Raw genomic sequence first — 12,069 nt, forward strand, 5'->3', positions numbered from 1 at the left:
ATGTCATGTGATTCTACTGTTTTAGTAGGTATTAATAAAATTTATTATGTTTTATTAATCAATTGTGTGGTAGTTTTGTACTGTTGGACATGAATATACAAGCTAGATTACAATTAATGGGTAGGGTGCATTTACATTGCAGTGTACATTTGGTATATGTGGTGGGAAACCTGTCCATAAACTCTTACTCACCTGGTAAAGGCCAGAAGAGCGTCTTTTTTTTTACCTTGTTGGGTGGGTACCCTTTATACTTTTATATAAAGAAATGTGTAGTCAACTACACTCACTATTTTATACAGAAGCATCCAGATAAATATAAGGGAGCAAGCACAGTGTGAATACACTGCATGCACTTGGTCAAGTAATGTAGATCCTACAGTAATATTATTGACAACCACATGGGGTAAAGCAGAAGGGGTTCATAAAACAGAAATGAACCCCATAATAGTTCACTGGTTTTCCTTCTTTTACTCCCATTAGGAGAAAAGGGGGATGTGACCATAAACTGTATTTCTTCCTTTTTCTGATGTTGCAGTGACCATGGAGAGAAGGAGCCATACACAGATTCGCAACATCTATTGGGAAACTGATAAGGTTAGCTTTAGCCGTAGTCCTCCTCTCTGTCGGCAAAACAGACTGTGAGGTTTCCTACTGGACAGAACATAATAAACTAAATTCATGTATCTGATTAAAACTCCTATTCATTGTAGAGGACACAATTACTTACTCTTCATTCTGTAGTTCTTGTTTCAGTTTGGTTTTATCCCTGAAGCAACCCAACGAATGCATACTATCCAAGACATCCGGGTCAAATTCACTTACTGAGTGAATTCTTCTGATGGATACCTTTCGGGGAGTGGGCTGTTCAGGCTCTGGTTCATTTTTGCCACCCCTATTGAAAGAGTCAATAAATATGAACATAAGTATAGTAATGAGATTCACCTCATAGAAACATTAAGTTGATCCATATTTTGTATCACTGATACTTGACAAGTTAGACTGAGCCAGCAGAGTACAAGAAGATACCAAGGCAGGCTCAGCTTCTGACTCACCAATGGACCGATAATATAGTCAGGTCTCACAGAAGTATTAGAAAGTCCAATTCTGGCCATAATTTAAGAAACTTACAAACAAGTCTATTTCTTAAAAGATAATTCAAACATAAATTGTTAGAGCTTAAGGATGATCTGTTTTGCATATTTCATAACATTTTAATAGGTACATATTCTGTATAGATGAACCATGGGCCCTCAGAGTAATTATAGTAGGCTCAATGACTCAATAACTGATTATTAGAGCTATAATAATGGCCACTGGTAACCGCTGACCAACAGCATCAAAATTTAAAATGCTTTGGTCCTATATCTTGGGCACAAATACACCATACTCGATATACAAATAGGTTCAATCTTCCCATCGAGGGGAAGTGACTGCAGGGAAACCATATAAATATATATGGACAGTGGTGTAGCAGCTTTTCAGACCCCCGAGTATAATAATTGGAGGCCTGGGAGAGGTAAGCGAACATAAAAAACTGTGTTACTTACCTTTCCACGTGCCTAGCAGGCGTGGGGCCTACTACTGTGAGGTTCCTGACGTCACATGACCGGGGCCTGCATCTCGGGTCATGTGATGTCTGAACATCAAGGAAGGTAAACAAGAAAATGAGTAAGGGACAACAAAATGAGTTCCGAAACGCGTAAGCTTTTGACTATGCTCTTCTATCCTGGAGGCACAATGTAAGAGTGCCTTTTTATTTTTTATAAATGAAGTAAAAGTTATATTTTAATTTTTGGTTTGCTGGATACATTTTCACATTGTTGCACATCAAGGAAGATGGCCAACACCACCGAAGACTGCAGTGGAGCCGGGGATAGGTAAGTGACAGTGGTTTTTATGTTTGTATCTCCCCTTTGGGTCTTCGATTATTATATTCTGGGGTCTGAAAAGACCCCACAGTATAATAATTGCTCATGGGTGTCCACAATGGGCATAATACTGTGTGCAGGGGCCACTATGGGGCATAATACTGTGTGCAGGGGCGCTGCACGGTCGTTGGGGTCTTTGGCGTCGGTTGGGGGGGGGGGGGCATGTCAAAATTTCACCACGGGGCCCCGCCATTCCTAGATACGCCACTGTATATGGATATCATGTATATGGATGCCATGGATGTCTTTTACCATGTATATTATCCAACACAAAAACACATTCACCATTACAATAACACAAGTACAGTAGAAGATTTGAAGATTCACTTGTCCATAGAATACAATTGTATTGCTGACAACCTATCACAATATAACTTCACTATGTCACGTGTTAAAGTTACAAAATTGTAAAATATTTAGTCCAATCTGAGGCCCCAGGTAACAGAAACTCTTAAAATAATAATGGGGTAGCCATCATTGTATTATATGCCATCATCAGTTTCTTTGATTCGAGTCCAAATAACATGGGAAATCTTGAATACTTGAGATTATAATGCATTGATAAAATGTATGCTTCACAGGATTAGCACCATTTTAAGGCAGAATATAATATCACCAAAAAATAGACCTAATGTATTCAGCTAGCAGTATGACCCATTTTGTACATCTGGAACTAAACCTTTCCGATTTTTCATGTACTCTGCAGGTGCAAAAACACAACCTGAAATGCTTTCCCCATTGTCATCCAATATTTACAACAGGTAATTGCAACAGGAAAATTAAAAGATGCCATAACGTGGTCATAATATGTAATAATATAAGATATACATATATATACAGCAGTATATGATCACTGTGCAGAGCTTTGCTTAAAACCTCTTGCCCTGTACAATGTACATTTTAAATATTTGAAGCCTTAGGCAATGCGAAAGAGTGACTTCTCCTCTGTCACAAATTGCTGACACGGGAATCTAGAATACATTCGTCCTTGGTACTCAGGAATCTAATAATGTGACTATAGTCTGACAGTTTTTGAATTTTCATTAGTCTTGTGTGTGGAATTTGCTTTCTCTTTTTACCAGAGGCATAACTCAAACCTCCTGGGCCACAATGCAAAATCTGTAATGGGTCTTCTACGTACCTTGTGCCATCTAGAATACTGCTATGTTTTATGTGGCAGAGGAACCTTTAGGGCCCCTTGAGGGTCCAGGGCCCAGTAGCAACTGCTACTGCTATATCTGCTATAGGTACGCCCCTGCTTTTATGTTTATGTATGACCAAACTTGTATATGATGTAAATCATATTTGCAATATACATAGCAAAAAAGCTACGGTTAAATTGTGGACATTGGGCAGCCCAGTAATGCTTTAGATAAATAAGTGATATTATATGTATAGTATGAATATTAAACTACTTAGTAGACGATGGATAGACCCAAATATTACTGGCTAAAGAGAATGCACACGTATCTAACCAGTGGTCAAGACTACATAGAAAATATGCCCCGTTATTTAGTACCAACTACAGCACTGGCTTCAGTAATAAAGGAGGGAAAACATTGGTAAACAAACTTTTTAATGACGTTCTTGGCACATATATCTGGCCTTAGTTACACATTTGTAGTGCTTTGTTTTGTATGGAGCTGTTATATGACTTCTATTGAGAGTCACAAGTCCTCTAATGGACCTATGTATTCTTCTGAGGTTTTCTCATTATTGGTAGTCTCATAGTAAGGTGTTCTCAGCTGGGGAGGATATCTTTTTCTACAATGAGTTCATCCAGGGCCAGCTCCAGGTTTGTGTGGGCCCTTGGGCGACAGAGACTCAGTGGGCGCCATTTGGAGCAGCTCATGAGCAGCACAGTAAAAAGAAATAAAACAAATTAGGTGTTTTTTGCTGAGGAGAATAAAGTCAATTCCATACAGTCCATTCCATATGAGCAGAAAGAACCTGTTCAAACATCAGAAAGTAAAGAGGAATTTGAGGCAGACATGTGCCTTAGATACCTCTTCATTTTCTGCCCCTGGCTCACGGTGGAAGATACAGAGTATCAGCATTCTATTGTGGCTTTCCACTGTTGATTTGGTCTGAATGAATGGGTCTAACCAGTGGGGAGTCTTGAGTAAGGCATCCAAATCAGCTGCTAGATCTGCAGCAAGATCGGTCAGGACGCTTTTTTTCTCTTGCCTCCTGCTCCAATGGGAAGAATCTACCGCTGATTTGGTATTAAATCCACTGCAAAATCAGCACCATATGAACAGGGCCTGATACTATTAACAGTGCAAAGAATGGTTTTATCCATATTAATGGAAGTGGTCAATGCAGAAACTGAGTGGGCCCCCACAGAACTTTTGACTTGGCCCACTCTCAAACAGCATAGTGCCCCCTTTCTTAGCCCCCTGATGGTATAATTTACACACACTATAATGTCTTACATTGGCCACTCCACATAGTATAATGTCTAATAGCAGCCCCTCCACACATTATGATGTCCCATAGTGGCCTCCACACAATATAATGTTCCATAGTTGCCCCTCCACACAGTATAATGTCCCATAGTGTCCCCTTCACACAGTATAATGTCCCATAGTGTCCCCTTCACACAGTATAATGTCCCATAGTGGCACCTCCATACAGTATAATGTCACATAGCGGCCACTCCACATAATATAATGTCACATATTGGCTCCTCCACACGGTATAATATCCCATAGTGGCCACTTCACACAGTATAATGTCCCATAGTGTCCCCTTCACACAGTATAATGTCCCATAGTGGCTCCTCCACACAGTATAATGTCACATATCGGCCACTCCACATAGTATAATGTCACATATTGGATCCTCCACACGGTATAATATCCCATAGTGGCCACTTCACAAAGTATTATGTCCATAGTGTCGCCTACAGTGCTCTTTGAAAATATTGAAAAAAAAATTGGTTTTGGTAGAATCTGAAATTTGGGGGGGTTCACCAACCTATTATTTAACTGTGAGGTCTCTTCAGACCCCAAAGTATAATATTCGAAAGGGCAGAATAGGTGATCAAATTCTGGCATGACTCCTTACTGTCTTCGGGATTCTTCAATGTTGTCACAGTTGTGGGTTATACTGACATCACTATACGTTGTGACACTGGCCTCACCCAAGTGATGTCTGCGACATCATCGACTAGGGCCAAAGATGACAGGGAGTCGTGCCATATCCCAGGAGAGGTGTTTATTTATGTTTCATCACCCTCCTGCTCTTTCGAACATTATACTGCAGGGTCTGAAGAGACCTTATAGTATAATAGCAGTTTTGTTTCAGATGTTTTCGATCTGAACAAACCTGCCAAGTGGTCTTTGTGAGACGAATCAACTACTCTTACCAGAGGGCCCTGTGCATCAAAAATCACGTTGCTGTCAGCAACGTGCTGACTCTGTTGAGAGTCAGCAACATGACACTCATCCCATTCATTTATCTATCTGCCTTTAAAAGTCACATTTCTTCTAATTCTATTTACTATTAACCCCTTAGTGACCAGCCTGTTTTGGACCTTAATGACCAAGCCACATTTTGGAAATCTGCCCTGTGTGACTTTATCAGTTAATAATTCTGTAACAGTATTGCGCATCCAAGCGATTCTGATATTGTTTTTTCGTGACATGTTGTACTTTACTGAGAAGGTAAAATTAGACTGATATAACTTGCGTAAATTTATTAAAAAAACTCGCAAATGCTGAAAATTTTTTAAATTTTTCAATGTTTTCCATTTTCAGCTGCGATATCTCACATATGCACAATAATACAGGGCAAAAAAGTTAGTAGTTATATATTTCTAAATGTTCCTTTTATGTTTCAAGCATATTTGAAATAATTTTAGCATATTTGAGTAATTTAGACAATTTAGAAGTTTATCAAGTTTATAAGCAAATTTTGGAAATTTTGAGTTTGTGATTTTTTCCTGTACCAAGCTATGTTTGCAGACAGGAATTGGTGGCATAATGACAGAAACTCCCATTAAATGACCCAATTTATGAAACTAGACCCCTTCAGGTATTCCTTGTGGGGTATATTGAGCATTTTGATCAAACAAATATTGTTTTGCAAGAATTATTACAAATGATGAAAAAAATAACATTTTCATTTTCTTCAAATATATGTCAAATATATTTCATTTTGCGCACAACACATAAAAAAGAAGAAACACACCCAAAAATATATCACCCCACTTCTCCCGTGTTAAAAAATGTTCACTTTGTGGCCTTAGTCCTATGTACGCTCATACAGTAGGGCAGAAGAGGTAGGGAGGGCCAAATGGATTGTAAAACACAAATTTTGCTTGCAGATACCGTATTTTCCGGACTATAAGGCGCACATAAAAACCTACGATTTCCTCAGAAATTGTAAGTGCGCCTTATAGTCCGGTGCGCCTTATATATGGATGGAAGCGGCGGCAAAGTCTGCGTTCCGCTTCCATACATACATAAAAGGCACCGTAAGGGTGCATTCACACTACGGAATGCCAGCGTGTATCACAGCCGTACACGCCGGCGTTACAGCAGGGCTGCCGGACACTTCCCATTCATTTCTATGGGAGCCGGCATGCGAGCGCTCCCCATAGAAATGAATGGAAAAAAGCAGTCCATTCATTTCTATGGGGAGCACTCGCATGCCGGCTCCCATAGAAATGAATGGGAAGTGTCCGGCAGCCCTGCTGTAACGCCGGCGTGTACAGCTGTGATACACGCTGGCGTTCCGTACCCTTAAAAGTTATATTAAACTACCCCCCCCCCCCCCCCCCGTTTTAAAATAAAACCCTGAAACAGAATGTGAAACTTACCGAAAGGTGCAGGGTGGGCGGGCATTCAGGCCTCCTCTTCCTCCGATGTCCTGACCACTTCCTCCGGCGCTCGCGAACTGATAATGGCCTGGGCGCATGCGCAACATCATAATGCTTCTACTACGGCTACTGCGCATGCGCCCAGGCCATTATCAGTTCGCGAGCACCGGAGGAGGAGGACGGAACATTGGAGGAAGAGGAGGCCTGAATGCCCGCCCACCCTGCACCGTTCGGTAAGTTTCACATTCTGTTTCAGGGTTTTATTTTAAAACGGGGGGGTAGTTTAATATAACTTTTACGGTTGGGCTCTATCAGCATGATTTTGCTGATAGAGCCCCTTTAACTCCTCGCCTGCCGAGCGCTTCCAATAGAAGCGGCTGGCACGCGGGGGGTTAAGCGGCCGCTGGCAAAGTCTGCGTGCCGCCGCTTTCAATAACATATAATGCGCACCGGACTGCGCCTTATAGTCCAGTGCGCCTTATATATGAACCGAGACGGACTATAAGGTGCTCATGGCCCATTGCACATTTCAACAAGATTTGAGTTACCAAAGCAATTGAAAACCCCCATAAATGACACTATTTTATAAACTAGACCCCTTGAGGTATTCATTGAGGGGTATAGTGAGTATTTTGACCCCATAGATTTTAAAAGAATTTGTGTCAAACAAAAAATTCTCATATTTTTTACACAAAAAAGTCATTTTAAAGGCAGTTTTTTTACACAACGCATGAAAATGAAGAAAAACACCCCAAAATAGATTACCCCATTTCTCCTGTGTTCAAAAATGTACACTTTGTAGCCTTAATCCTATGTACGGGCACACGGTAGGGCCCAAAAAGATGGGAGCACCAACTGGATTTCAAGATAAAAATTTTGCTTGCAGATATTTTAGGCCCATTGCGCATTCAAACAAGATTTGAGATATCAAAACAATTGAAAACCCCCATAAATGACCCCATTTGATAAACTAGACCCCTTAAGGTATTCATTGAGGGGTATACTAAGTATTTTGACCCCATAGTCGTCTCACAGATTTTACTACCGTATTTTCCGGACTATAAGGCGCACATAAAAACCTACGATTTCCTCAGAAATCGTAAGTGCGCCTTATAGTCCAGTGCGCCTTATATATGGATGGAAGCGGCGGCAAAGTCTGCGTGCCGCTTCCATACATACATAAAAGGCACCGTAAGGGTGCATTCACACTACGGAACGCCGGCGTGTATCACAGCCGTACACGACGGCGTGACAGCAGGGCTGCCGGACACTTCCCATTCATTTCTATGGGAGCCGGCATGCGAGCGCTCCCCATAGAAATGAATGGACTGCTTTTTTCCATTCATTTCTATGGGGAGCGCTCGCATGCCGGCTCCCATAGAAATGAATGGGAAGTGTCCGGCAGCCCTGCTGTCACGCCGGCGTGATACACGCCGGCGTTCCGTAGTGTGAATGCACCCTTAAAAGTTATATTAAACTCCCCCCCCCCCCTAAAATAAAACCCTGAAACAGAACGTGAAACTTACCAACCGGTGCAGGGTGGGCGAGCGGGCAGTCAGGCCTCCTCTTCCTCCGATGTCCTGACCACTTCCTCCGGCGCTCGCTAACTGATAATGGCCTGGGCGCATGCGCAATATCATAATGCTTCTACTACGGCTACTGCACCCAGGCCATTATCAGTTCGCGAGCGCCGGAGGAGGAGGACGGAACATCGGAGGAAGAGGAGGCCTGAATGCCCGCCCGCCCTGCACCGTTCGGTAAGTTTCACATTCTGTTTCAGGGTTTTATGTTAAAACGGGGGGGTAGTTTAATGTAACTATTACGGTTGGGCTCTATCAGCATGATTTTGCTGATAGAGCCCCTTAACTCCTCGCCTGCCGAGCGCTTCCAATAGAAGTGGCTGCCACGCGGGGGGTTAAGCGGCCGCTGGCAAAGTCTGCGTGCCGCCGCTTTCAATAACATATAATGCACACCGGACTGCGCCTTATAGTCCGGTACGCCTTATATATGAACCGAGACGGACTATAAGGCGTTCATGGGCAATGCGCCTTATAGTCCAGTGCGCCTTATAGTCCGTAAAATACGGTAACCTTGCGATGTGTAGGTTAAAAATTACTAAAATGTTCCTTTATCCCCAAAGTTTTCACTTTCACAACTGGTTAAAAGAGAAAAAGCCCCCCACAGTTTGTTACACAATTTCTCCTGAACACGGCAATACCCCATATGTGGCTATAATCTGCTGTATGGGGACATGGTGGGGCTCAGAATGGAAAAAACGCTATTTAGGTTTTGGAGGGCAGATTTTGCTGGAATAGTTTTGTGGTGCCATGTCGCATTTTCTGAGCCCCTAAAGTATCAGTACAATGGAAACCCCTCAAAAGTGACCCCATTTTGAAAACTACACCCATCAAGGAATGTATCAAGGGGTATTATCACTTTGAGCCTAAAAATTCTTCCCAAAAATTAATGTACAAAATGAAAATTGAAATTTTAAAAGAAATATGCCATTTGGTGCCCATTACGTTGCACCCACTTTGTGTTGTCAGAGACCTGTACTCCTAAAACTATTAAGGGGCCATCCTGAGGGGCAAAAAATGATATATGTGGGTGTAAACTGCTGCTTGGGCACACAGCAGGGCTCAGAGGGGAAGGCGCCTTTTTGCGCTTTTTGGGTACAGAGTTAGAGGGACTTTCTGGGCGCCATGACGTTTTTGCAGAGCCCTGGAGGTGCCAGTAAACTGGAATTCACCAAGAAGTGACCCCATTTTGTAGGGGCAATTTTAGGGTCTCCGCAAATGTGACATGGTGTCCAAAAACGAAGAATCTAAATCTGCACTCCAAAAGCACATATCGCTCCTTCACATCTGTGCCCTGCTGTGTACCCAAATGGTGGTGTATGCCCACATATATGACACTGGTGTACCCCGGATAACGGACTTAATGCCATATGTGGGTAGAAATGGCTGTTGGGTACAGCCGGGCACAGAAGGGAAGGAGCGCGATTTTGGTTTTTGGACGTCATGCCACTTTTGCAAAGCCCCTGAATTGCCAATAAAGTGGAATCCGCAGCAATGTCACGCCATTTTGGACACGAGCCCACTGATGGCATTTATCAAGTGGCATAGCGAGCATTTTAACCCTTGAGGGTTGCATTTATTTAGTTTCCAGAAATGAACTCGTAGCTGATAATGAGAAGTTAAAAATGAAATTTTTCCAGAGATTCGCCATTTCAATGCCCGATATGTTGTGCCCAACTTATATCAGCAGAGACACTCCAAAAACTGGTAAGCGGGTATCCCGGGCACAACAGCTTTCAGAGCGTTCATCTCTGATACAAGGCGGGCACAATATATTACGCACTGAAATGCGGGGTTCCTGGAAAAATTGTCATTTTCACCAATTCACCTTCGTATTCATTTATGGATAATACGTTATAGCAACACTTGGGGGTTAAAAATACTCTCTGTACCCCTGGATAAATCCTTCAGGGGTGTAGTTTCCAAAATAAGGTCTCATATCAGGGGATTCCACTTTACTGGCGCTTCAGCTCTGCAAAAGTGTCATGGCATCCAAAAACCAAACTGTCTACGCTCCAAAAACCCAATAACCCTTCTTCCCTTCTGTGTCCGGCTGTGCCCCTATATCAGTTTATACCCACAAATGGCATTACATACGTTATCCGGGGTACACCAGTGTCATACATGTGTCATACATGTGGCATAAACTGCAGTTTGGGCACACAGCAGGGCGCAGAAGGGAAGGAGCGCGATGCGGCTTTTGGAGTACAGTGTCAGATGTTTGGTATCTGGACGCGATGTCATGTTTGTAGAGCCTGTAAGGTACCAGAAAAGTGCATTTCCCAAAGGAGTGACCTAATTTTGAAAACTGCACCCCTCAAAGAATTTATCAGGGGGCGTAGTGAGTATTAGTATGCCAGACGTGACTGCACAGCGGATGACGAAGAGGGAATATACAGTATAAGCTGTGTGGAGAACATTGCAGACACCAAATTGCCTACTATGTCCCAGTAGCTCCTATGATTGGGGGAGTCACTTTGGGGGTCACTTCTGGTGTCTGTTCCCTCATAAGCTGTAAACATGGGGAGTCCCCTGATATCCGCTCGCACAGCTTAATCCGTCTGGTGGCACACCACCAATGCATGAGGACGGACCTCACATTCCCCCTGAGGGTACACTGCTACTTCTACAGCTACTAGAAGGAAGGGAGACAGCTTATCTCCAACCACTACAGCATTTAATATTTGCCCTACGGATTCAGCATTACAGCCCCCACTTTAGGTATCACCTAAAACGGCATTTTACTGCGCTGCAATACTCTCTACCTCAACCCACAGAGGGTCCTTTGAAACACCTTATTGTTTCTACTCACCTTCTACTCCTCCATCAGTTTGAATTGAGTCTGATGAAGGCCAAATAGGCCGAAAACGTTTATAGTTTTTCACCAAGCATTATCGAATCCTTTGAAAAATAAATAAGCATTCAAACTAAAGAATCTTTGTTTCGTGGTGAGGTCTTCTTGATTAGTATAAGTAACATGTCACCTTTATTCTGTGGGTCGGTACGGTTACGGCGATACCTCATTTATAGTATTTTTTATGCAATACTAATTCTGTAGAATAAAAACACATTTGGGGTCATAAATCAATGTTTTTTGCATCGCCATCTTCTGAGAGGCGTAAAATTTTTATTTTTTGGTTGACAGTGTTGGTTGGGGGCTTATTTTTTGCGGGACAACCTGAGCTTTTTATTGGTACTGTTGTGAGGTGCATATGACTTTTTGATCACTTTTTATAGCATATTTTGTAAGGTAAGATGCGAAAAATCACTACTTTCGGCGGGTTTTTTCCCTTTTTTTTTCCCCGACGTGCACCGTGTACGTTAAATATTGTTTCAGTTTTATTGTACAGATTGTTACGGACGCGGCGATACCAAATATGCATTGTTTTTATTAATTTTTAGGTTTTTTTTTATATAATTCATTTTCTATACAAAAAGGGAATTTTTGGGGCTTTATAACTTTATTCATTTTTATTATAAACTTTATTTATTTTTTCACTTTTTTTCTCTTACTTTTTCATGTGTCCCTTTAGGACACTTGGATTAGTGATGCTTTGATAAAAGCATCACTAATTCTGTATTAGACGCTGCAGGACACAGCTGTCAGTGTCTTGCAGCGTCTGGAGGAAGTCAGTTGCAGGGGCTGCCTGCGGCTGACTTCCTCTTACCCCAGGCAGGATCAACCAGGTATCGGGGGTCTTTAGCAGTCTGGGGTCACTGGCCAGACCCCAGACTGCAT

At 42.3% G+C, this 12,069-nt stretch overlaps 1 protein-coding gene across 6 annotated transcripts in view; it reads right to left on the bottom strand.

Annotated features, from left to right (window-relative positions):
* The window catches only part of BRSK1 (BR serine/threonine kinase 1), a 276,210-nt gene that overhangs the window by 20,417 nt on the left and 243,724 nt on the right, over positions 1 to 12,069 (bottom strand). For all 6 annotated transcript variants that reach the window (XM_075280126.1, XM_075280130.1, XM_075280129.1 and 3 more), the window contains one exon: positions 728 to 892. In XM_075280126.1, coding sequence (XP_075136227.1) covers positions 728 to 892 — 165 coding nt within the window. The remainder of the gene's footprint in view (positions 1 to 727; positions 893 to 12,069) is intronic.

This window comes from Leptodactylus fuscus, chromosome 6, assembly GCF_031893055.1.
Source record: "Leptodactylus fuscus isolate aLepFus1 chromosome 6, aLepFus1.hap2, whole genome shotgun sequence".
Lineage (NCBI taxonomy): Eukaryota > Metazoa > Chordata > Amphibia > Anura > Leptodactylidae > Leptodactylus > Leptodactylus fuscus.